The 23,688-nt window shown below is 43.6% G+C and overlaps 1 protein-coding gene across 4 annotated transcripts in view; it reads left to right on the forward strand.

Moving 5' to 3' along the window:
* Positions 1-15,508, forward strand: part of RHEB (Ras homolog, mTORC1 binding) — a 38,220-nt gene extending 22,712 nt beyond the window's left edge. For 2 of the 4 annotated variants that reach the window (XM_084859373.1, XM_084859371.1), the window contains 6 exons: positions 196-263; positions 1,759-1,841; positions 7,789-7,845; positions 7,956-8,003; positions 10,367-10,448; positions 15,021-15,508. In XM_084859373.1, the coding sequence (XP_084715499.1) occupies positions 196-263; positions 1,759-1,841; positions 7,789-7,845; positions 7,956-8,003; positions 10,367-10,448; positions 15,021-15,113 (431 nt within the window). In that variant the 3' untranslated portion in view covers positions 15,114-15,508. The remainder of the gene's footprint in view (positions 1-195; positions 264-1,758; positions 1,842-7,788; positions 7,846-7,955; positions 8,004-10,366; positions 10,449-15,020) is intronic. The other 2 variants (XM_084859375.1, XM_084859374.1) reach the window with 1 other exon arrangement.
* The last annotated feature ends 8,180 nt before the right edge of the window (positions 15,509-23,688 follow it).

Raw genomic sequence — 23,688 nt, forward strand, 5'->3', positions numbered from 1 at the left:
ATTATATAATATTTTGTTTTATTATCTGCAAAACCTTAAAATGAAAGTATTTGGGCTATTTAATATCTCAAAACATTCATAGTGAAGCCTTTTTTTAACCCTGATACTAAGGATATGACCCATCAAATGACAAATGTATCGAATTGGCAGACTCTGCATGTGAAGTACTAAAGTACCCTTTTCTCATTTGTCCAGCATTCACAAAGCTGATTACAGTAAATGGGCAAGAATATCATCTTCAGGTAGTTGACACAGCTGGCCAGGTAAGTGAACTCTGTTGCCCTGGTAGTCTTTCCAGTGTGAATATCTTAAAACTGGTATGATGGTTTAAAACACTTGGGTGAGAAAGTTATGGTCTTTAAGCACTACTCAGATAGAAATTAGTCTTCATCCTATACAATCTGGTTAAAGATTGCTTGAAATCTGCTAAGAAACACAGCATTAGTATGCCTTCTTTTATAATTATACAAACATCTACAAATGCACTAAAGATTTGTATAGCTATTAAATGAATAACACCAGGTGACATTTTTAGTGGTTAAGACGCTGAACTGCAGACTGGAAGGTCAGCAGTTCGAGACCCGAGTGCTGCGTGACGGAGTGAGCTCCTGTCTTCAGTCCCAGCTCCTGCCAACCTAGCAGTTTGAAAGCAAGAAATTGCAAGTAGATAAATAGATACCGCCTCGGCGGGAAAGTTAACAGCGTTCCATGCACCTCGGTGTTCAGTCATGCCGGCCACATGACCACGGAAGCGTCTTCGGACAGCGCTGGCTCTTCGGCTTAGAAACGGGGATGAGCACCGCACCCTAGAGTCGGACACGACTGGTTAGGGACACCTTTACCTTTTTAATACATTTATATATCACCTTATTTGCTATAAAGCCATCAAGGTGGTGCACAACAACTTAAAACAATAAAAAAGAACATTAAAAACAGCAAAACACTAAAACATATGAGTGATAAAAGAAATCTTAAAAATGATAAGCTTAGATCCTAAGATTGTTCAGGAAAGCACTCCCCTCTCCCCAGCCCTTCAGAGAGGCTTTTTAGGGGGCACAGGTGACTGAAGAAAGGAACAGAAAACTTTCCGCATTTGATGTTCCTTGAGTTAACTTATCGTAGAGTCCAAGTCATAGAAAGGAAAGAGGGAGTCAAGTTTGCTTTTATGATCTTATAATTGTATCTGAATAAGTAAAATCAAAATCATCAAAGAATATTAAGAAAGGGCAGGGTATGTTGTTTAAACTGGTCCACTCGCATTGTTCATTAAGAAAGTCTTTAACTCTGATTCCTGTCTTTGACAGTAGAAATATAATAGTGATCCATTTAAGTACAGAAATAGTCTGTTTTGGCACATTGTGTAAAGTTGGTACACAACTTTCAATAGCACTGCATAGGAATTATAAATTAACAGTTCTCACATTTCAGTGGAGTCTACATTAAAACTGTTACTTATAAACGTAGTGAGTGCATGAGCACATCATGCCAGTAAAATGTCAACTTTCCTGTTTGGTGCCCTGTATTTTCAGCTGGGTCATTGCTGCTTTTCTAGACCTCTGTATAGGAATTGTAATCCTTCAACTATGCAAAGAATTCAATAGAATGCAAGACAGAGCCATGAAAGGATATTGGTACATGTACACTCATGCAGGGCATTTTAATAGTGCAAGGATTAAATGTGTTTAACCCAGTTCTTCAAACTTATCAACGAGCTTGTGTGGCTACAGAACATTAAAATGCAGCTTTATCTTCCAACAGGATGAATACTCAATATTTCCTCAGACGTATTCCATAGACATTAATGGCTACATTCTTGTTTACTCAGTCACATCAATAAAAAGGTACGTCATGCCTAATATTTTGCTGTCAAGATAGTACTGCCTTTTAAATTTTTCAGCTATTTCAATAGAAAATAAAAGCACACACTGACCTGGTTCACATGATCAAAACAGCCCACTGTGAGTTATTTAAACCACAGTGTGCTGTGGTGCATTCCCAGCAGGATTTGTATATTCACCACCTGGCCACACTTGTCATGTTATGTGAACCCGGGGACTGTGGGTTCACATGACATGATAAACCACAGCCGGGTGATGTATATTCAAAATGGCTGCCCACAGCCCACCATGGCTTAAATAAACTTGCAATGGGCTGTTCAATTGTACGAACTGGCCCAATATGTCTGAATATTTTGTAGGATAAAGGTTGAGTGTACATCAAAACTATATTTCATCATTATTCATCAGTGTGACTCTTCAAGTTTGTACTGCTTCTGTGATGTTTTGGGCGTCACAGAACATGAGCTAAATCAAGAAGAACTATAAAAGTGCAGCAACCAGTTGCTCTCCATGAATCATAGATCATAAAATTGGAAGGCCTAGAAGGAAAAGGAACTAAATAGTATTTCAGGCAGTTTTAGTTCTTTCCTCTGGCTTTGCCTTCAGCCGAGCTAGTAAGTAGCTAGTTCCAGCACTGCTCTTTCATAAGCAGTGTAAAGCTAAAAGAGTAGGTTTTGTGGTCAGAAAAGTATATACACTTGTTAATATACATGACTTAACTCTATATAATAATAGTTGCTCAAAATCTTGGCATTCCATAAAGTTAGAATATCATATGGTGTGGTTGAGTAGACACTTGTCATCATAATCACATTAGTGATTTAGGGCACAATCCTGTGGCTGCTAAACGGGCATAGGATTTTTTTGTTTTCTGCGAACCAAACTTGGAGCCAGCGCTCCAAGGTCGGTTCTCAGAAAACTGCCTTTCTCCTCCTCCTCCCCCCCCCCCGCTGCCTTGTAGGTGGCGTAGTTTGCCCCCGGCTCCATGCTCATAAGAGCAGCACGGAGCAGGGGGAACAGGGGTGTTCCTGGGAGAGGGGAGGGGACAGCAGAAGCACCGTTACAACTCTTGCTATGCACTGTTTGGCCTCCCCCCCCCACCCCGCTCTAAGGCACCCTGGCTAGACACCTGAAATTGGCTGTCTAGCCACAAATGCAGGGTGGCCGGAGCGCAGAGGAGAAGATCCCCTCTGTGCTCTGCTTGCTCTGCATTCGATAGTCGGTCGCCTCCAAGTTCAGAGGCAGCCAACTATCCCCATAGGATTGTGCCCTCCTTCTTTTTCAGTTTCAATCAGTGGCACCAGCCAGTATGGTTTCGCCATCTTGCACATGAATGGACACCAGTCGGATTTATATGCCTGAAGCATGGGCATCTGATATTCCCATAACCAAAATGCAGCTGACTCTGAACCGCGAATGTGCAAATGTCAAGCATTCTGGTGGCTCTCTGTTATTTTAATTTCTAAAATGCAGAGCATTTATCTGATGAAACAAAATAATAACCCAATGTGGTACAGGACTTTAAAGAGGAACTTGCAGGCTTGATAGCGTTTTGCACTTTCCACCACTGAATACATGTGGTGAGGACTGAGGATTTGTTTCAGAGTGGAATTGTCCACTAATTTGATGTTGGCCCTTCTTGTCTCCTGCAAGAGAAACAGCACCATCACAAGGCAAATAGTGCTTGATAACCTAAAGCCTATTACTGTGGGTGGCATGCTGCTAATGGGATATAGAGCCTTTCACCTTTAGCTCACTCACTTGTCTTGTGACATTACTGAACTACAACTGTACAGTGGCCTGTGTAAAGTGAGAGGTCAGCTTGATCCACTTGCAGTACACTATTACAACTCAGACAGATGTTCTTACTGGGGGGAGGTATATGCAGACACCCTGTACAGGGCAGCAGAGGGTAAGAGTTTAACAGAGTGGGTAACCTCGAGTTAGCACTGAGGCATTTTTTCTACATGAGAAATTTCCTTTGCTTGAGCTCCACTTTCTGTGACGGAGCTCAATTATCACTTTCTCATATGTGTGTATTCTTGGCTGCAGGGCGGATCATTTGCTTTTGTAAAAAGGATTTAAAAATAGGTTTCTTGTATAGCAGGCTTAATAAAGGCATTGATGTTATTTTAAAAGTTTCCAAATTAGTATGCTGAAAACTTTGAGGTACTCTCTTCTTGCATAGACTTTTTGTATGTCTTTTTCTTACCATAGTCTAACTTCCTTTTGAGACCACATATTGTAAACCTCATTTTATGGTGAACCTCAAGATCTGTCTTCGTGGGTTCCAGAGATCAGCATAGTTAGGATCTCTTCTCTTGCAAGAATATTTTATCTTGATCAGCCTGCTGTTCTGTAACTTCAGCTTTAAGCTGCCACACACACAAATTGGACTTCTTCACTGATGCCTTACTCAGCCTTGCCGAGTTGCCAGTCCCTGACTTGGCTGTCTAAAGTAGATTGGGAAGAGCCCAGAGCATGATTAAAAATAGTTACCTCAACACATGAGTTGGGCTGGGGCTGTGCCAACTAGCCCCTCCCCAGTGTTGAGCACGTCATTGTAGACCCTCTGCCAGGCACCTGCATGTACACCTTAAATGTGTGCAGGGTGGAGGCCTTCATGCATACAATTCTGTTCCCATTTTTGTGTTGAGATGACTAGTTTTAACCACACCCAAACAGGGCTTATGTAACATCTATACATGTACAGAGTCTTGGTCACTCGCTCTAAAATGTAGGTGTGCTACTTTATTTTTATTTTTTCCATCTCAGCATTTTTGTGTGTAATTGTAGGTTCCTTAATTTCCCCTGCTGTATCTAAACGATGAGTGACTAAAGAACTAATACAAGTTTTTAGGAAGCAAGCAGTCCTCTTCTTCCTTGTGTACACTTGCTCCAATTTGAAGTTATTGAAGTGTCCTAACTTAAAATCCCAAATTGATATTGCAGAAGATAGACCCATTTCCCCAACTTTGTATGCTGTCCCTGCAAATTGCTTATGCATGTGAATGGAGGCTTTGATAACCTTCACCTCCAGCTGCAGCCCCCTGTGTGGTAGCAATGGTAAGAACAGACCACGGAACAACGGACTGGTTTTAAGATTCGGAAAGGAGTACAGCAGGGTTGTATACTCTCACCCTACCTATTCAACTTGTACGCAGAACACATCACGCGACATGCTGGGCTTGATGAAGCCAAGGCTGGAGTTAAAATCGCTGGAAGAAACATTAACAATCTCAGATATGCAGATGATACCACTTTGGTGGCTGAAAGCGAGGAGGAGCTGAGGAACCTTATGACAAAAGTGAAAGAAGAAAGCGCAAAAGCTGGGTTGCAGTTAAACCTCAAAAAAACCAAGATTATGGCAACCAGCTTGATTGAAAACTGGCTAATAGAGGGAGAAAACGTGGAGGCAGTGACAGACTTTGTCTTTCTAGGCGCAAATATTACTGCAGGCGCTGACTGCAGCCAGGAAATCAGAAGACCTTTACTTCTTGGGAGGACAGCAATGACAAATCTTGATAAAATAGTGAAGAGCAGAGACATCACACTGACAACAAAGCTCCGCATAGTTCAAGCAATGGTATTCCCCGTAGTAACCTATGGCTGCGAGAGCTGGACCATAAGGAAGGCTGAGCGAAGGAAGATAGATGCTTTTGAAGTGTGGTGCTGGAGGAAAGTTCTGAGAGTGCCTTGGACTGCAAGAAGATCAAACCAGTCCATCCTCCAGGAAATAAAGCCAGTGTCAAGGGCTCCTTGGAGGGCTCTCTCAGTCTAATCTAGTAGCCAAGTCCAGACACAGACAAAGGGATTCTTTTCAAAGCTTTATTCTTCTTTTACAACTTAATAACTCTACAGGTAGCAACTAGATCTGAGCAGCAGCATCCCTCCCAGTCTGCTATCTGTGCTGAGTCACTCCCTGGACTGCTTTCTAAACTAGGAATGTGGGTGGGAGGAATCTCCGTCAGCTGTTGGTCCTGGGAAAAAAGGAGCGTGCTCCTCTCCCGAAGGAGCAACTGCTCTTCCTCCGCATCAGAACTACTCTGGGATTCTATGGGCTCAGTGTCCACCCTGACAGCCAGACTGCTCACTTGAGGGAAGGATATTGAAGGCAAAACTGAAGTACTTTGGCCACATCATGAGAAGACAGGATATCCTGGAGAAGATGCTGATGCTAGGGAAAGTGGAAGGCCAAAGGAAGAGGGGCTCACCAACGGCAAGGTGGATGGATGATATTCTGGAGGTGACGGACTCGACCTTGGGGGAGCTTGGGGTGGCGATGGCCAACAGGAAGCTCTGGCGTGGGCTGGTCCATGAAGTCACGAAGAGTCGGAAGCAACTGACCGAATAAACAACAACGAGTGGATTTCACCTCCATCCTCAGATCTTCAGGAGTGGCAGGGAGGTGAAGTCTCTAGTGAGAGGAGAGGCCTAAAAAAGTCCTGGTATGTCTATGTAAGGTTACCTGTAGCCCTCTGGATCCTTGCTTGTTTTTCCAGAGTAAGCCATGTTTTCACACGAAGGACAGACACTGGCATAAGCTCAAGTTTTACTTCTATAAATTCACCTAACTTGAGCATTAATTTGCCCCTGTTTTTGAAGACTTCAGACTTAGCTTTGTTCTTTTACTTGGAAGAGAAAAGGAAATACAATTTTGTTCCATTCTAACCTGTCCTATCTGACATCCATCTTGTTTCAGACATGACTATTGTTCAGGATGTCTTCTGGAATCCTTTTACAAATGATCTCATTTCAGTTTCCTTGCTATGTGTAAAGGTGTTTATTAGCTGTGAACAAATCGAGCCTTCCTGGGTGGGGAAGTGCTGCAAACCGCAACACCTTGCAGCATAACAGGTGGGGAGGAAAGATGAGGAAAGACTTCATGAGTGTGTATCCAAATCTGCATTGACGTGGGAGGTTAAGGAAAGTGCAGCAAGCTGGGTGTGTCTGAAGTATCACATTGACCAGTTTGGTTGAGAAGGTGGAGGTCATGAAGATCATAGGGCAGTTGGTTAGGTTGCAGCAGCCTTGCAGCTATTAGCTGCTGATGCAGATTGTGAGTAGGGACTTTAGGGATCGATGATGTCAAATGCTGAGATTGCAATGCATACATAGGAGGTAGGGTGATGTGAACTTGGGCCACTAATGGGAAATGAAAGAGGAGGGTGGGTGGAGCACCTGGTGTGGGTGCAGTCAGGCACCTCCCTTTTTCGCTGTACTGTTTTAGAATTCTGCCATTTGTGTTCTATGGATTGTCTTCCATTTTCATGAACAATCAAAGCATCACAATGACAGTTCTAGTTTTTTCAGTTTCTGTTTACTTGTCGGTGCTAAAAAGAAATCTTGACCTCACTGATCCAGTGGACTGGTTGTAATATGGCTTTCATCCTTCATGTTCAAGGTCACACTAATGGAAACTTCTCCTGCATAAACTCTGATGCAGTTGTGCAACTTGCTTCTATTTCAGTGAGGCTTGTGCAAGGGAATTTCCCAGATTATTCTGCAACTAGTCTGCATTAAACATAACTGCTTTGGAAGTGACCTAGCATATAAAAATACTGGGCTCATATTACGTTTGGAACAGCCCCCATACTCTGAGTTGGCAATTTTAAATATTTTGTTGTCATGGGATTTAATGCTCAACTGTGTCACTTTTTAATTCCTAAAAGAAATCAAATTCATATGCAGCTCAGCTAATGTCTCTCTTGTCATGGATAAGCTGGGGCACAGACTTTAATTTCTCATTTTCAGTTTGTACAAACATGATGAGGTACCATTGGCATTGGGTTTTCATTTATGTTTTCCAGGCAAATAGATTTCCTAAGTGTTAAATAAAATTATATTTGCTTGTGGCTTTGATCATTGAAGAATTATTTGTGGGCTGGGTAGAAATGTTAGGGGGTTCAACGTTGGAGGGCGTGTATGATGTCATCCTTTTATTTTGCAGTTTTGAAGTGATTAAAGTTATCCATGGCAAGTTATTGGATATGGTGGGAAAAGTCCAGTAAGTAATAACACTCTCATTTCATTCCATGATTCATTTTGCTATCGTATTACTCCCTATACTTTCGCTTCTCCTCTGAAAGGAGTTTGTGTGTGTTGTTTCTTCCATAGGATCCCCATTATGTTGGTTGGAAATAAAAAAGACCTGCATATGGAACGGTATGGAATATTTCCCTTAAAATTATTAAAATCATGTTAAGATTAAAATAACTGGAGCACCTACAGCATAATAGTCTCCAGATAGCCTGTAGACATTTACGGTTGCATGTTCCTGTAAATGACCATCTTTCCGTCTGATGCATCACCTCAGATACCAGTCCTATTCCTGACCCTTGTTTGCCTGTGCATGTAAATTCAGCTAAGGTTGGAGTGCTGGGCAGTTGATGACCTACTTAACTGCAGACAAGTGTTGCAGGGTGCCAAGAATGTACTGTATTTATCACATTTGTGTCCTACCCTTCTTCCAAGGATCTCAGAGCAATGTATATGGGTTATCCTAGTTCATCCTCACAACAGCCCTGTGAGGACAGTTAGATCAAGAGAGGCAGTGACGGGCTCAAGTTGTAAAGTTTTTGAAAAAGCTTCTTGCCCTCTGATCTTGCAGGAGTCAGCAGGGCATGCGCATGTGACCCCCCCCCCCTTCATTTAGTTCAGGCAAGAGAGTCTGTCTCTTAACTATATTCATATTTTAAAATGGGATGGTTATGTGTATTTAAAAATATTTGCAACTATTTGGGCTATCCCCAGAGCTCCAGGATAAGAGCCAAGAACAGTTAAACGCATTTTCTATTTGCATGACGCTTACTATAAATAATACTTGCATAACAGCCAATAAAGTTATTTTTTAAAATTAGCTTAACTGTCTTTGTTGCATTTGTAATGAATTGCTGCATTAAATGCTTAACTGTTTACTAACAATATTTGATCCAGAAGCAATCCTAAATTCAAGTTCTTAATTTTGCTCCTCCTTGCTGTCTTGGGAGTGCTACTACCTGGAGGGAGCAACCCTATGGTCGCTAGACAGCAGCTGGACAGCCATAGGATATCTGGTTTTCCAGGAACCGACCTCCCCCCACTTTTGCACTGCCTCAAAGGCAGCGCAGAACAGCCCTGTGCTCCACGCTCGCAAGAGGAGTGTGGAGCGGCTGAAGGGGGGCGTTTCCGGGGGGCGTTCCAGGGCAGGAAGGGCGGAAATGCCTGTACAACGCATCCAATTTGTCATACAACAGCCTTCTCCCCCGCTATGCCCTCCTGTAGCTAGGCAGTCACAATCAGCTGTCTAGCCAAAAATGCAGGGCAGGGGAAGTGTGGAGGGATCGATCCCCTCCGTGCTTCTCCTGCCCTGCATTGGATAGGTGGTCGCCTCTGAGCTTGGAGGTAGCCATCTATCTGAATAGGATTGAGCCCTATCACCCTCTCCCTGCATTTTCTTAGACCCTTGAGGAGAAGTCTTTATGAGTGTACTAAGCAGCCACAGCCTTCTGGCCCTTTTGATCAGGCAAGTGGGCCTCCTGAACCCTGAGCCCGTCCCCACCCTCAAAGGAAAGGCTAGAAGAAGACTGCTGGCAGACAGATATGCAGCCTGCAGTCCTTTTTGGGCAGACCTTTTCATGCATTTCAATGGCACTTCAGAGTATTTGTTGCCATTATTACATTTGTGATTTTTTTTCATTATTAAGACACTCAGAATTCTGGCAGTTTTGTGGTTGTTCAGGTAGTCAGCTGGAGTAATTTGTTGCCTGGCTATTTCTGTGCCTGCTCTAGTGGTTCCTACTGCTAGCAGGGGCATAAAATGGTTCTTAATTTGACTAACGTGTGCACTACAACAATAAAATTCACTGAACCTTTTACTGGTTCCATTTGCTATTTGGTAAAAAGTCACTTGCTATCAAACCATTTATATATTTAAGCTTGAACTGGAACTCCAAATTACAGTAATAGACAAAATGCTTATATTGCTACCTCTTCTAAAATGTCTCTCTTGGAAGAGAAACTGCTCAAATAATAGCCCTTTTCCTTAGTGGTCAAGCATGGGGTGCTTTCTAGTCTGTGAACAGGCATGGCCTTTACGTAGTTATTATTCCAAGTGGCTGTACCCAAAATAATACACAGCAGAGTGCTTGTTAAGCTGCTGTAATGTGTAATTGGAGACAGTGCGTAAGTGTTCATGCCAAGCAGATGTGGTCATCAGTGGTGCTTTAATGTTACTATCTGAATAAGCCTTAGTTTTCATTATGTATCTTCTAACAATACTTTCCTTCAAAGCTAGGTGTCCGCTGCTTATTTTTCTAGTGAAAATGAATATAAAGCTTTCTCCATGAACGGTCGATAATTCGAAATTGTAAAAATGGCATATCAAGATCTCGGCGTCTGCTGCACAACCTCTCATAATGCTACATGTTATGCAGCCTGATGAGTTTTCAGCAGTCAAACTGCTGGATCTTTAATCTGTTCAGGGTTCCTTGTTTTAAGCCCTACTATAAATTTCTCTATTGATTCTCCCCCCCCCCCCCCCCCGCCAGGGTGATCAGCTATGAAGAAGGGAAAGCTTTAGCAGAATCCTGGAATGCAGCTTTCTTGGAATCTTCCGCTAAAGAAAACCAGGTAACAAATTCACTTTTTAAGTTCTGTCATTGAAACAAGAATTGCTGCTTAACTATAGTCCTGTTCAGGAAGTATAGTTCCTATTCAGGAATGTGTGAATGGGCTCAGGCTGAGTAGCTCCGCTGCAACCCTCTGCTCATTAAGTAACTACTCCCCTTGTCTGGAAAGGGCCTTCACGGGTACAGTTGTATGAACACAGGCCTCCGTGCATCCTGGAACCCTGATAGCACCAGGTTCCAGGTCGTGGGGGGCCCTCTGCACATACAGTTTACACACAAAGGCCCCCACTCTGCAAGTGCAGGTGCCAGGGGCTACTTCATGTTGACAACATCAAGGGCAGAGGTACTTGGCACAGCTCTGTTTACATGTTCGGGTAACCAGTAAGTTTAATGCCTGAATAGGGCTTATGTGTATGTAGGGAAATGGGAAGGAAGCTCTCCAAGCAAGTCTTCCTTCAACCTGCTAATGACCTGTTTGAGTGGTGGTAAACTCATCACTTGGGTGCTTGCATCCCATTGATAGCTATTCTTAAGATTCCTGTGGTGTGTCACTATATGATGAAAGCTTCAGACAACAAGAAGCTGTCATTTAACCACTGCAGTCATCTGTTAACACGGTCACATGTTTGTAGCTGCTTGAAACTACAAATGAAATCAGTGTGAAGGTGGGAACCTATTAAAACATTTATTTTCCTCAGACCTTGACTGGGCCAATCTACCTTTAAGCTGCAGCAGAAGGGTGAACTCCAGCTTGCCAGCACGGAGTGGGAGCTTTCTAACTTTCTACAATGAAAGGGGTCAATTAAAAACAATATTGGCAGTTTTAGTCATTAACTTGTCGTTATTAAGATGGGAGTACAGTTTTCCTGTTTCAGAATACCAGAGAGGATATCGGAATATGTCTCACTAAAACTGAATTCCTGCCTTCCCTCTGCAGTAAAGCAACGGCAACATATAGGCTGTTAGGATGTAATGGCTGCATCCAGCAGCAAATTGTGGATTAATTAACTCACAAATTGCAGGGATATGAGCTGTGCAAAAGCAGCTTCCTGGTTCCATTAACAGGCCTTGAATGCTACATTTGAGGGTTGTTAAATGGAAACGGGATGCAGCTTGCATGCATCCGTGCAATTCGTGGGTTAATTAACCCACATTTGCCACTGGACACTGCGTTTACATCTGAACAGGGTCATAGAAGTGAAACCACTGTAGAGGAAGCTTTAATTGGCACCCAGTGCTTTTTGGGACTGCTAAAATTTAATTTGCATGGGAGATATATAGTAAACTAAATAGCTACTTGTGGACTACTTGTGCATGTAAAAATTCATTATACTGATACATACCATTTGATTTGATATTAGATTTTAAATGTCACACAAGGTACCATACACATCTGGTATTAAATGAGATTCTTGTTCAATTAACTGTCATTGCAGTTTTTAAGATGCTGAAGGGACCATTTTGAGGCCAGTGGAATAGTTTTGGAAATGAGCCCAATTCAGAATTGTACCTTGTTGGCAAATAACTCTTGCTAAACAGAACAAATAGAGAGACAAGCACTGGATTCTCCAGTTGTTGTTAAGTCGTGTCCGACTCTTCATGACCCCATGGACCATAGCACGCCAGGCCTTCCTGTCCTCCACTCTCTCCCGGAGCGTGCTCAAGTTCATATTCATTGCATCGGGATGCTATCTAGCCATCTCATCCTCTGCCGTCCCCTTCTCCTTTTGCCTTCAATCTTTCCCAGCATCATGGTCTTTTCCAGGGAGTTTTCTCTTCGCATTAGGTGGCCAAAATATTTGAGCTTCAGTTTCAGTATCTGTCCTTCCAGTGAGCAGTCAGGGTTGATTTCCTTTAGGATGGACTGATTTGACCTCCTTGCAGTCCAGGGGACTTGTAAGAGTCTTCTCCAACACTACAGTTTGAAAGCATCAATTCTTCGGTGCTCAGCCTTCCTTATAGTCCAGCTCTCACAGCCATACATTACTACTGGGAAAACCATAGCTTTGATTACACGGACCTTTGTCGGCAAGGTGATGTCTCTGCTTCTTACTATGCTGTCTAGGTTTGCCATAGCTTTCCTTCCACGGAGCAAGCGTCTTTTAATTTCATGGCTACAGTCACCGTCTGCAGTGATATTGGAGCCCAAGAAAGTAAAATCTGTCACTGCTTCCATTTCTTCCCCTTCTATATGCCAGGAAGTGATGGGGCCAGATGCCATGATCTTAGTTTTTTTAATGTTGAGTTTCAGACCAGCTTTTGCACTCTCCACTTTCACCCTCAACAAGAGGCTCTTTAGATCCTCTTCGCTTTCTGCCATTAGGGTGGTATCGTCTGCGTATCTGAGGTTGTTGATAATTCTCCCGGCAATCTTGAATTCTCCACTGCACCAACCCAAAAATGTCGAGAGACCGTTCCACACAAATGATTTGGTCAGCCTCATTACCAGAGCAAGTATTTTCTTATCATTCTTTAGTATATTTTCCATGCAACTGTTCCTTCTGAAGTCACACATTTTTATCGGGTTTCAGTGGATGAGTTTTAAAAACAGAAAACGAAGGAGGAAAAAATGAAACTAGAAAGTGATGACGTGCTAAGAGATAGCTTATTGAAATCTGCTGAAGGGCAACATTTTGGGGGTGTAACAGCCTTAGCCATGGGCAGTTCTCCCTGTTCTTACGTAAAGTGATGCCTTTCTGTGCTACCTTTTAGCCCCCAAAACAGGCAAGAGGCTCCCTTACATCCAACAAACAAAGAAAATAAATACATGACCAAAATAAAGCAGCAAAAAGAATCCAAAGAACCAGAACAAAGCATATAATAACTTAAAACAGCAATAGAATCAAAGGCTTGCTGAAAAGGAGAGAGCACAGGACAGGAAGGCCTGGCGTGCTATGGTCCATGGGGTCACGAAGAGTTGGACATGACTAAAGGACTGAACAACAACAAACTTGCTGAAAAAAGAAGCCCAGTTGCCAGCAGAACATACGTAAAGAGATTGCTAATCTAAGCACTTGGGGCAGTCAGTTCTGTGAAAGGGGTGCAGCCACAGGAAAAAGCTCTATTGTGCGATGCCACCACCCATACCTCAGAAGGCAACCGTGCGTAAGAGTGTTACATCAGCTGATTTTAACAGACAGGCAGATTCATATATTTATTTATTTCATTTCTATACCACCTAATAGCCGAAAGTCTCTGGGTGGTTCACAGAAATTAAAACCGCAAACTACAGCATAAAGCAAATAGAAAGAAAGAGTCCCTTAAATAGGTTGTCCCCAAGCTGTAAAGGGATTTAAAGGTAACCAGCACCGTGAATTGTACTCTGAAATGAACTGGTAGACAGTGCAGCTGATACAGTAATGGAGTCACGTAATCCCAGCTCTTTGGGGCCCCAGTCAGAACAGCTAAAATTTCCGTGAGTTTTTTTCAAGGTCAGCCCCACTCCCCAGACATGTTCCAATTATACAATCACAAGGTAACTAATACATGTGTGATCATGGCCCAGCGTGACGGTGCCTGGGACAAGTGCAGCTGGCACACCAGTCCAAGCTTGACCAAAGCACTCCGAACCACAGCCATCACCTCAATATCTAAGTAGCAGAGCTGGGTCCAAGAATACACCTAAGCTGCAAATACCTCTTTCAAGCTGTGAGTGAGAGCAGGCTGACCACCTGTCCCTGGAAAGACCACCTGTCCCTTGCTCCTGTCCCATAACACCTTGTCCGGATTTCATTTTAGCTTGGGCTTCAAAAGTTTATTTCAGTAAACTGTCTCTTAGCACCCATTGACATTGCCACTTCTTGTTTCCCAGATAGCAACATTTATCTGGCTTTAACAGTGTCCAGCTCTGGAATTTGCTTCTGATAACTAGATACTAGTGAGTTAGAAGTTATGGCTCACATCTCTGGAATAATCAGGCAGCTTTTCTTTTTAAGTATATGAGCTTACCTGCGCAGCTGCACAGCGTCCTGTGAATAGGGTATCCATGAGATTTTTAATCTGGCCCATCGCATTGCTCAGGGCAGATAATAACACTACCATCCAATGAAAAGCCAATTAGTTTTATTAATGAAGAGGTCTTAACTACACTTTGAAAAGCTATTAGACTTCACCTTGAATCTACAAGAACATGATGGACTGTAAGGGTCTAAGGCAGCGTTCTTTAAAGTATGTAAGGCCCCATCTGGGTGCATGTTAGATTGTGACTAGAATCCTAGTCACAGCACACTACTAGGAAGCTAGTGGCGATGTTGAGCATTATCTGCATATTGTGAGCAAAGGGAGGGACTTACAGGACTACGCTAAAGCGAGGGAGGCAGCTTGTTCAGCACTGAGTGACAGATCAGAAATGCATCATGAACTGGAAGGTGATCTTAATTCTGTTTGTGTTTTCTTTGTTTTTTTAATTGCATGTAATGAGTATAATGTGCATATCCTAGGCTCAAGCACTGCTGATGCTGACCTAGAGACAGACATCTTGCTCTTATCCTTTATCATTGTTTTGAAATAATTACAGCAGCTGCTGTGTATCCTGTGCTTGAGACTGTCAACAGCCCCTCTCCCTTTTTTCCAGACTGCTGTTGACGTTTTCAGGAGGATAATTTTGGAAGCAGAGAAAATTGATGGGGCATCTTCACAAGGGAAGTCTTCATGCGCAGTGATGTGATTGCACAGCGGCTGAAGATTAGGAATATGTTGTTCTACCTAAAGAAGCAAACTGCCTGTTCCCCTCACAGCGAAACTACGCTTTTTCTTCTTCTGTTAACCTGAACAATATACAGTCAGTTGGAGACTTTCCCCTTCAGATTATGTTAAACTCCGACTCCTGTGCAAAAAAGGCTTCACTTCCATTTTCAAATTTTAAGCAATCATATTTTCAATTTATATATTGCATTTCTTAATATTATGACCAAGAATTTTATTGGCATTAATTTTTCAGTGTAGTTGGGTTAGAATAATCATTCAGACGATGCATATTGTTACACTACTATTAACTAGGCTTGAATATCAGTGTTTCTTTGTGTTAAATGTATACTTGTAAATAAAATAGCTGCAAACCTTTGTGTGCCATCTGCTTAACGGATTCTTTAAGATTGCTGTTCATATCACATTAACAACATTTTCCTGCAGTTTCTCAGAAATATATAATTCAACATACCATTTCTGAGCTGTGAGGTGGTATACTTACATTGAACAATCCTCAAAGGATAATTATAGGAAGAGGCTGCAGTATTTGAATTTAACACATTTGGTTGTACTTTCCAGGGTTTGAAAAAGAATTATAACAGATTCTTGCACTATGAGCAGTGTCTTATCTCTTTGGCTGTAATCATGGTATTTTTAGTACTTCAGCAATTGAGGTGAACTGAATACCCATTAAAAAAATTTAAATACCATTTTGGGAACCAGATTTTTCCTCCAATCTATCTCAAACTGGATGGTTTGGGAGCCAGATGGGGCATCTTCATTCCTGTTAATACCATCCAGTTTGGTCCTCTTCACTCACCTGAAATGGTCTCTGGACAACAACGGTATATGACACAATAAACCAATTCATGTTTTAAGGTTCCAGAGCACTACTTGTCATCCCAGACTACTTGACAAAAGCTGGAAAGTAACAGCTGACTGAAGTAATTAATGCTGTTATCACCATCCCAAGAGGGTGGGGGTGTTTGGGTCAGATTGTTGCTTTGCATCCCAAAACAGAGTCAGAATACAGGCTGCAAACAAATGTTTGAAAAACTGTTAACCATCCTACAATAATAAAAAGCATGTTGACTTTTTGTATTAATGTTAGGGTGTGCCCATTTAATAATAGAAGTAAAGGTTAAATCTTTATGTCTAATGTTACAATGTATACTGCTTCGGCGGAGAATTGTTTTGTGCCAGAAAAGTCAAACTACTTTGCTACTGATCCCTCCAGCGTCTGCTTTTTTTCATGCATTGCATTTGCCCCACAAGGTTGACAAAATGTCTTCTCTTGGGATTACATTAAAACATAATGGGAGTTCCTTACTTCCAAATGTTGCAATTCCATTCTTCTCTGAGAACACCGTAGAAGTTACTTAGTCTTGATGCTGAGATCCAGTGTTGTATATTCAGTAAATATTCACAGTAAAATTGGTTCAAATCACAGCCTAGCCATAAACCTTGGGCCAGTCACCATCCTGATATGCAGATAGGATAAAATGGGATAATACTGGTATGGGGTATGGTATGGTATGGTATGGTATGGTATGGTATGGTATGGTATGGTATGGTATGGTATGGTATGGTACCCTGAGCTGGAGGGAGGGTGGGATAATAAATTATGTAGCATCCTCACACCCATTTGATATTTAATTCTGAGAGGATATTCTACTGGTTTTTCTTTACAAACTTGTCCTCAAGTGATGTGTTTCTCTAATTACAGCAATATTTGAGGGTGTATTGGGGTGGGTGTTTTTTTTTTTTGACAAATATAAGTGTGGCTGCACCCCCACCATATGGTAAGTTAGTAATATCACCCAGTTGAATTTGATACTCCTGCTATAATGTAAAATAACATTACTTTTGCTGTCTATCCACATGACTACTCTTGACACTTTTGTCATAGATCTCTCTGTCCGTGGCATTCCTTCTTACAATCTGTATTGCTTATCTTGCATCATGGGGTTTGCATGAGCCTTCTGCAACACTCAACTCCCCAACCAGATAGACCTCACACAAAAACATACTAGCAAGTTTGGGATCATTAAGGAATTGTGGTTATAGTTCAGATTCAACCCCAGGCAATTTTGCTAGTGCCATGACCATGCAACAAGCTTTCCCAAGATTGGAGCAATGAAAACTGGTGCATGGAGCTGGCTCACATCCACACAAGGTCCAGTCCTAGCACTAGAGGGCTAGAACTCACTGTCTTTGCCATGAACTCCCTCTGTGGTCTGGAGCCTCCATTTGGCCCAATTTCCCCATTTGTGAAAAAGGGATGACTATCGTTAGCTCCTTCCCCAGGGCGCAAAATGAAGTTTTAATTATCTATGTCTCTAGAGTGCTCTGAACATATAAAATGTTCCTGCTAATAAATTACGTGCTAGTACAAAAATAGTACTTGCTGGGCTGGTTTGATTTCATTCCATATCTGCTAGTTATATAGGAATTAACCCCATTTTATGAATGCTATAGAATTGGGGATGTAAAAAAGCAATGTGGAAGCTGTTTTGAAGTTTGACAATAGACGTGTGTGTGTATGGATTGTCTTTAGAGCAGCAATTGTGTCTTTCCAGTGTTACATAGTGAGATTGTCTACAAACAGGGTAGCACAAGGTGGCAAGAAGGTGCTTCTCTGAACATAGGCATTCTGTGTTTTACTAGACCATATGGGGGCTTGTTTCCTATGGGGAAAATTTGGATGTAGCTGACCATGCTTCCTGCAGTATCCCAGAGGACTTTGCTGTTTGGGAACCCTTTTGAAAGGCCTCTTAAGTGCTGGAACATATTTATTGCTTCTTGTCTGTAGCTATGGCCCAGTTCAGAAGTAATGTTATACCATATTTTAACATCATGAGAAGGAACCTTGCATGTTCTCTCCATACACCACCCAGTTTACCATGAGGAGATTGGAAGCATTCGCTTCCATTTTATAAACTAGCCCCAGTTTGTTGTTGCATCCAACAAGTACAAACCAGGGGTATTGAATGTCTTTCAAATGCCAAATTCTATTTTGGAAAAACTTTAACCGGTTGCATTCTAGTGGTAGGTAGAAGGCAAAAGACGGCAGGGCCCAGCACATTTTAGCTAAAACGTCTTCCTGCCAGTACCTAAACCTTAGGAGAGGCATTTCAACCTTTTAGGATGGGGAAAACAGCAAAAGTGAGAAAACTGGCCAGTGATGGGCAGTAAGGTGAAAGGGGATGGGGCCATCCAGGGAAAACCCATACAGCAGACTGGGACTCCAGATTTGGGTGATTTAACATCCCTGATTTATATTGAAACAAGCCAGGATTAAATCATTGTTCCTCATCCTGGCTTCTTTCAGCAAACTAACTGAAGTTCCTAATTCAGACATAAGAAACTGGTTACTTTAAACCAGGAAGTAGATGCTTTAAATCTGGCAGCTGTGCTCGAGGAGGGAGCAGGCAGCATGTGAGGCCTAGGCTCATTCCTGTAGTGCTCATCTATGGTTTAGTGTTACATCCAAGTCGGGTCATTCAGTAATTAGCTTCATCCCTCCCAGTGTTAACTTGAATAGGTTGCCAGTTAGTGGAAACATTTAGTTACTTTCACAAAATAACCAGGGATCAAGCAATGTATATGCTTGTGTAAAGCACCCTGTATAAACCAGAAAGTGTCACCAATTCTCTGGACTGTAAATGGCCTTTTCTCATCTTGGTGCTAGCTATACAACACAGATTCACGTGAGCATAGAGACCATGGGCATCTGCTCACAGGGGCAAGGGGGTGCAACTGCCCCCCTCCCCCCGGATTCCGGTTGTGACATCGTTCTGAGAGCAGCAACAGGGCTGCTGCGCGGTGCCTGCCCCGTCGGTCTCGACTTTCCGTTTCCAGCCACACGGGCTCAGGACAGGACAGTTGGTGTTCTAGGGGAATGCAGATGGGGCTGTGAAATTGATTGTGGCAGCAATGCAGTTTGTTAAGGTTTAGAACGGGTTGCTATGTGAGAGACGCATGTGCACACGCGCGCACACACACACACACACACACATAGCTTTCAGAGTGCTGGTTGTAGCTCTCGCAGGAGGCCCACATGGAGCCCCTTCCCATCTCTCTCTCCATGTTGGCCTTGGAGCTGAGATGCTGCCTCCGCAGAAGTTAGTGTTTTCTCGTGTATGGTCGAAATAAAGAAACCTCTTGTGAAGGTACCTGAATCTATTGTGCATTGCCTGTAGAGCAGAAGGGCCATTACAGGGCTGAAGGGAGTCATGGAAACAACTGGGGGTTTCAGCTGTGGGTGGAGACATTGTCTGGACACCTGGTCAGCCCCATGAGAAGCAGCAGAGGGGTGGACCGGGCATACACATGTCTCAGGCTCAGTAGCCCTGGTGCCCAGGCCTTAGCACTGCTCAGTCACCAGATCTGCCAGAAATGGCCGACCTGCTCTCTGATGCCATTAGGGCTTTTTAAAAGTGTGCAACCACACACAAAATGTACAGTTCAAGGAAAAGTATGCAAATCCAAAAGAACTTTGCTGTAGTTCAAAATTCAAGCCTTGGAAAAGTTGTATTGTTAGCTGATGTAAAAAGTGGCTCATAACAGGGTGAATGAAGTGGGTAGTCCAGGCTCCTCTGGAACCCAAAACCTGACAAAGAAGACTCATTCCCCTCCCACTGCTCAAGACACTCCCCACAGGCTCCACTGCTGCTCTCCAGAGTTGCCTTCCCCAACCTGGTGCCCTTCAGATGTTTTGGACTTCCACTCCAATCACCCCCAGCCAGCATGGCCAATGGTCTAGAATGCTGGGGTTGTGGTCCAGAATATCTGGAGGGCGCCAGGTTGGGGAAGGCCGTTCTAGAGAGTGTCCACTAGGGATGGCGGAAAATTTCTCCACGAATCTCCGGGAGGCCAAATGCCAACACATTCGGCCCCCCGAAATTGGTGGAGAAACGGTCCGCCACCCCCGGAATGGGACTTACCTTTGGCGAATGTCCCTGGCGCTGGCGGTTCGGTGGTGGTTCGGCGGCAGCGGCCGGTCTTCTGACCGGCTGCCACCACCGCCATTTCCAAGTAAAAACAAAACAACAACAACAAACGTGATAGGCTACGTAAAGATTTACGTAGCCTATCATGGCTAGATTTTCAAAAAACACCGTGATAGGCTACATAAATCCTTACGTAGCCTATCACGGCTGACTTTGGGGGGGCAAAGCGCATACGCAAATGGTGGCGCCCTTATTTTCGCCGTAGTCTATGTAAATGTTTACGTAGACTACATGTGCCCAAATAAGGAATGCAAATGGCGGCGCCCATGGGTGCCGCCATTTGCGTACGCGCTTTTTTTTTCTCCCAAAGTCAGCCGTGATAGGCTACGTAAGGATTTACGTAGCCTATCACAGTGTTTTTTGAAAATCTAGCCGTGATAGGCTACGTAAATCTTTACGTAGCCTATCACGTTTTGTTGTTTTGTTTCTTACTTGGGCGCCACCATTTGCGTACGCGCTTTTTTTTCCCCCCCCCCAAAGTCAGCCGTAATAATCTACGTAAGGATTTACGTAGCCTATCACAGCTGACTGCAGGGACGCAAACGGTGGCGACTACGGCCGCCGCCATTTGCATCCTGGCAGGAGACAAGATTCGCGGCCGGAGGGACAGGGCGCCTCCCCCCGGCCAGAATTTCGGGGGGAGGGACGGCATGCCTCCCCCCCACCGCGAAGCAAGCTGCGGGATAAGGTAAGGGACTTTCCTCCATCCCTAGTGTCCACTAATGCTTCCAAGAGGAAGGAAATCATTCTAGGATGAGTCACGTGATGTTGCCAATGCTATGATAAGGCCAGCGATGCCATAAAACACACGTTACAATATTCTTAACCTTGCTGTACTGTGTTTGTGCATCTGGGTTTTTTTCTGGGAATGTGATGCTAAGCAACAAAGAGTACACACAAGAAAAGTGCAGAAGTGTGTTGTAGTGGTGCACCCTTTGCATGTGAGTTACAACCACAAACTGTTGTGAAGCTTTCCCCCACCCCTGGAAAAATTCCAGGGGACTCCCATGATAGAGACATAATGTTGTGTACACCACAGTTCCACCTAGGGAGTCTCTGACTGTTGAGTGAAATGCCCTTTCCTTTCAGCCAGCATCAAATACTAAGAGCAGAGGTAGTTGGGCAACTTTTTGTGCCTCAGCAATTTTTGGAACATGTGCATGCACAGACCAAGTTAAGGGCACTTATGCCAGAATTTACGCATGCAGCAGCAGCATTTGATTATTGCATCGCACAATTAAGGTTGCAGGATGCAGCTTTTTCTTGGTGCAGAGTACCATGGGTTGTTTGGGGTTTTTTTTAGCAGACAAGCAGGCATGGCCCTGGTGTAATCAGTGCCGAAATGCAGATGCATCAACAAGGTATGTGAAGGTGGTTTCATTTGCTATCATTCTTAAGCAAAAGTGGCTTCCTGGATTGAATTCCTGGGCATGGGAATACTTTTTTTAAGCTAGGGATTTTTTGAAAAGTAACCTAACCATTCAGTGGGAGTTGGACGCTTATTATCTTTGCAAATCCTAGCCTAAACAAACTCACAATGAAATAGCAAGAAGAACATGGGGGAACTGCCTTAGATGAAATCAGAACATTGGTCTGATGAGATCAGTCTTCTCTTCGCTGATGGGTAGCAATTCTCCAGGGTTTCAGGCAGGAGTATTCTTTCCCAGTCCTACTTGGAGATGCCAGGAACTGAACCTGGGACTTTTCTAATGCTCCACCACCGACCTATGGCCTTCTCCTTTCCAGTGAGCTTGGTCCCATAAAACAATCCTAAAGGAGATCAACCCTGACTGCTTATTGGAAGGACAGATACTGAAGCTGAAGCTCAAATATTTTGGCCACCTAATGCGAAGAGAAAACTCCCTGGAAAAGACCCTGATGCTGGGAAAGACTGAAGGCAAAAGGAGAAGGGGACGGCAGAGGAGGAGATGGCTAGATAGCATCACCGATGCAATGAATATGAACTCGAGCACACTCCGGGAAAGAGCGCAGGACAGGAAGGCCTGGCATGCTGTGGTCCATGGGGTCACGAAGAGTCGGACACGACTTAATGACTGAACAACAAAAGAAAGGTGTCAAAACAGTTCAGCATGTCTAGGGTAGGGATGTATCAATTTTGTTAAATCTGTTCTGCCTGTGTTTCACAGATTGCCAGGCGTCTTTTATTCCGTCCTCTGCTCTTTGACAGAACTGGGTTTTTTTTAACCAGAATTTTATTCTACTTGCAATAATTTGAATTAGTGCAAATCCTCCCCCCACCCCCATGAAAAACTGCTCCAAAAGTCCACAGAATCCACATGACTCAGAAAAAGCTGGTCTGCTGCAAAATCCAGAGGTTGAATTCATAGAAATCCAAACTTATTTGAATCCACTGCGGATTTCTCCAACATCCCTAGTCCAGAGTGAGGCAGTCTTTTGAGTTCTGGGAAGCACCACCTCTTGATTACCAGGCTGGGGCCTCAAACTTGAAATGACACCACAGTGAGGGTCTTCCCTTCTGCTCCCAGTCTGGATTCAATGTCAAGTTTAATTACATGTGTTTGGTAAGTAACAGTCTTCCTGCTATAATTCTTGAATGGTAGTAAAACAGAAAAGATTTGGAGCTATCGCTGAAGGCATCTTTGGTAGGAAGCTCGACTTGGTGTCCATTAAAGGTACCCTTTTATACAACAAGAAAACTGGATAACTGTTCAATGGGTACATTAGCCTGTTCTGGGCCATGAAATTGACCGTGAAACTGAGGGCATAATCCTATGTCTGTTTAGACAGAAAAAAGACCTACAATGCCAAGCATGCTCCAGTACTGGCTGGAGCATGCTGGCATTGTAGGACTTTTTTCTGTTTATGCATAGGATTGCGCCCTAATACCAGTTAACTCCTTAGATGTTGAGAGAAGAGCAACGAAGGGTGCAATCCTATCCAGGCAGGTGGCAGCTTCCAAACTCGGAGGCAACCACCTATCCCATACAGGGCAGGAGAAGCGCAGAGGGGATTGTCTCCTCTGCACTTCAGCCACCCTGCATTTATGGCTAGACAGCTGATTTCGGCTGTCTAGCCATGGGATCTCGGAGCGCGGAAAGTGGCAGCCGGACGACGCATAGGATGTGTCATACTGGCATTTCCAACTTCCACACCCCCCAGGGATGCCCCGTTTTTGCCACTCCGAGCTCCTGTTCCGAGCATGGAGTACAGGGCCGTTCCGCGCTGCCTATGAGGCAGCGCGGGAGGGGGTGGAGGTCAGTTCTCAGGGAACCGTCCTCGGAACGTGAGCTCCGAGGTCAGTTCTCGGGAACTAACCTATCCTATGGCCATCTAGCTGCTGACTAGCGGCCATAGGATTGCTCCCTCCCAGTGTAATCGTACACATGTCTACTCAGAAGTAAGTCCCATTCAGTTTAATGGGGTTACTCCCAGGTAAGTCTATACAGGGCTGCAGCCTAAGTCTGCAATCCTATGCCCACTTACCTGGGAGTAAGCCCCACTGAATTCTTCTGAATAAAATGCATAAGATTGCACTGTAAATGCCACATGGGCTATAACAGC

Source organism: Heloderma suspectum, chromosome 5, assembly GCF_057233095.1.
Source record: "Heloderma suspectum isolate Gila_16-S chromosome 5, 16-S_ref, whole genome shotgun sequence".
Taxonomy (NCBI): domain Eukaryota; kingdom Metazoa; phylum Chordata; class Lepidosauria; order Squamata; family Helodermatidae; genus Heloderma; species Heloderma suspectum.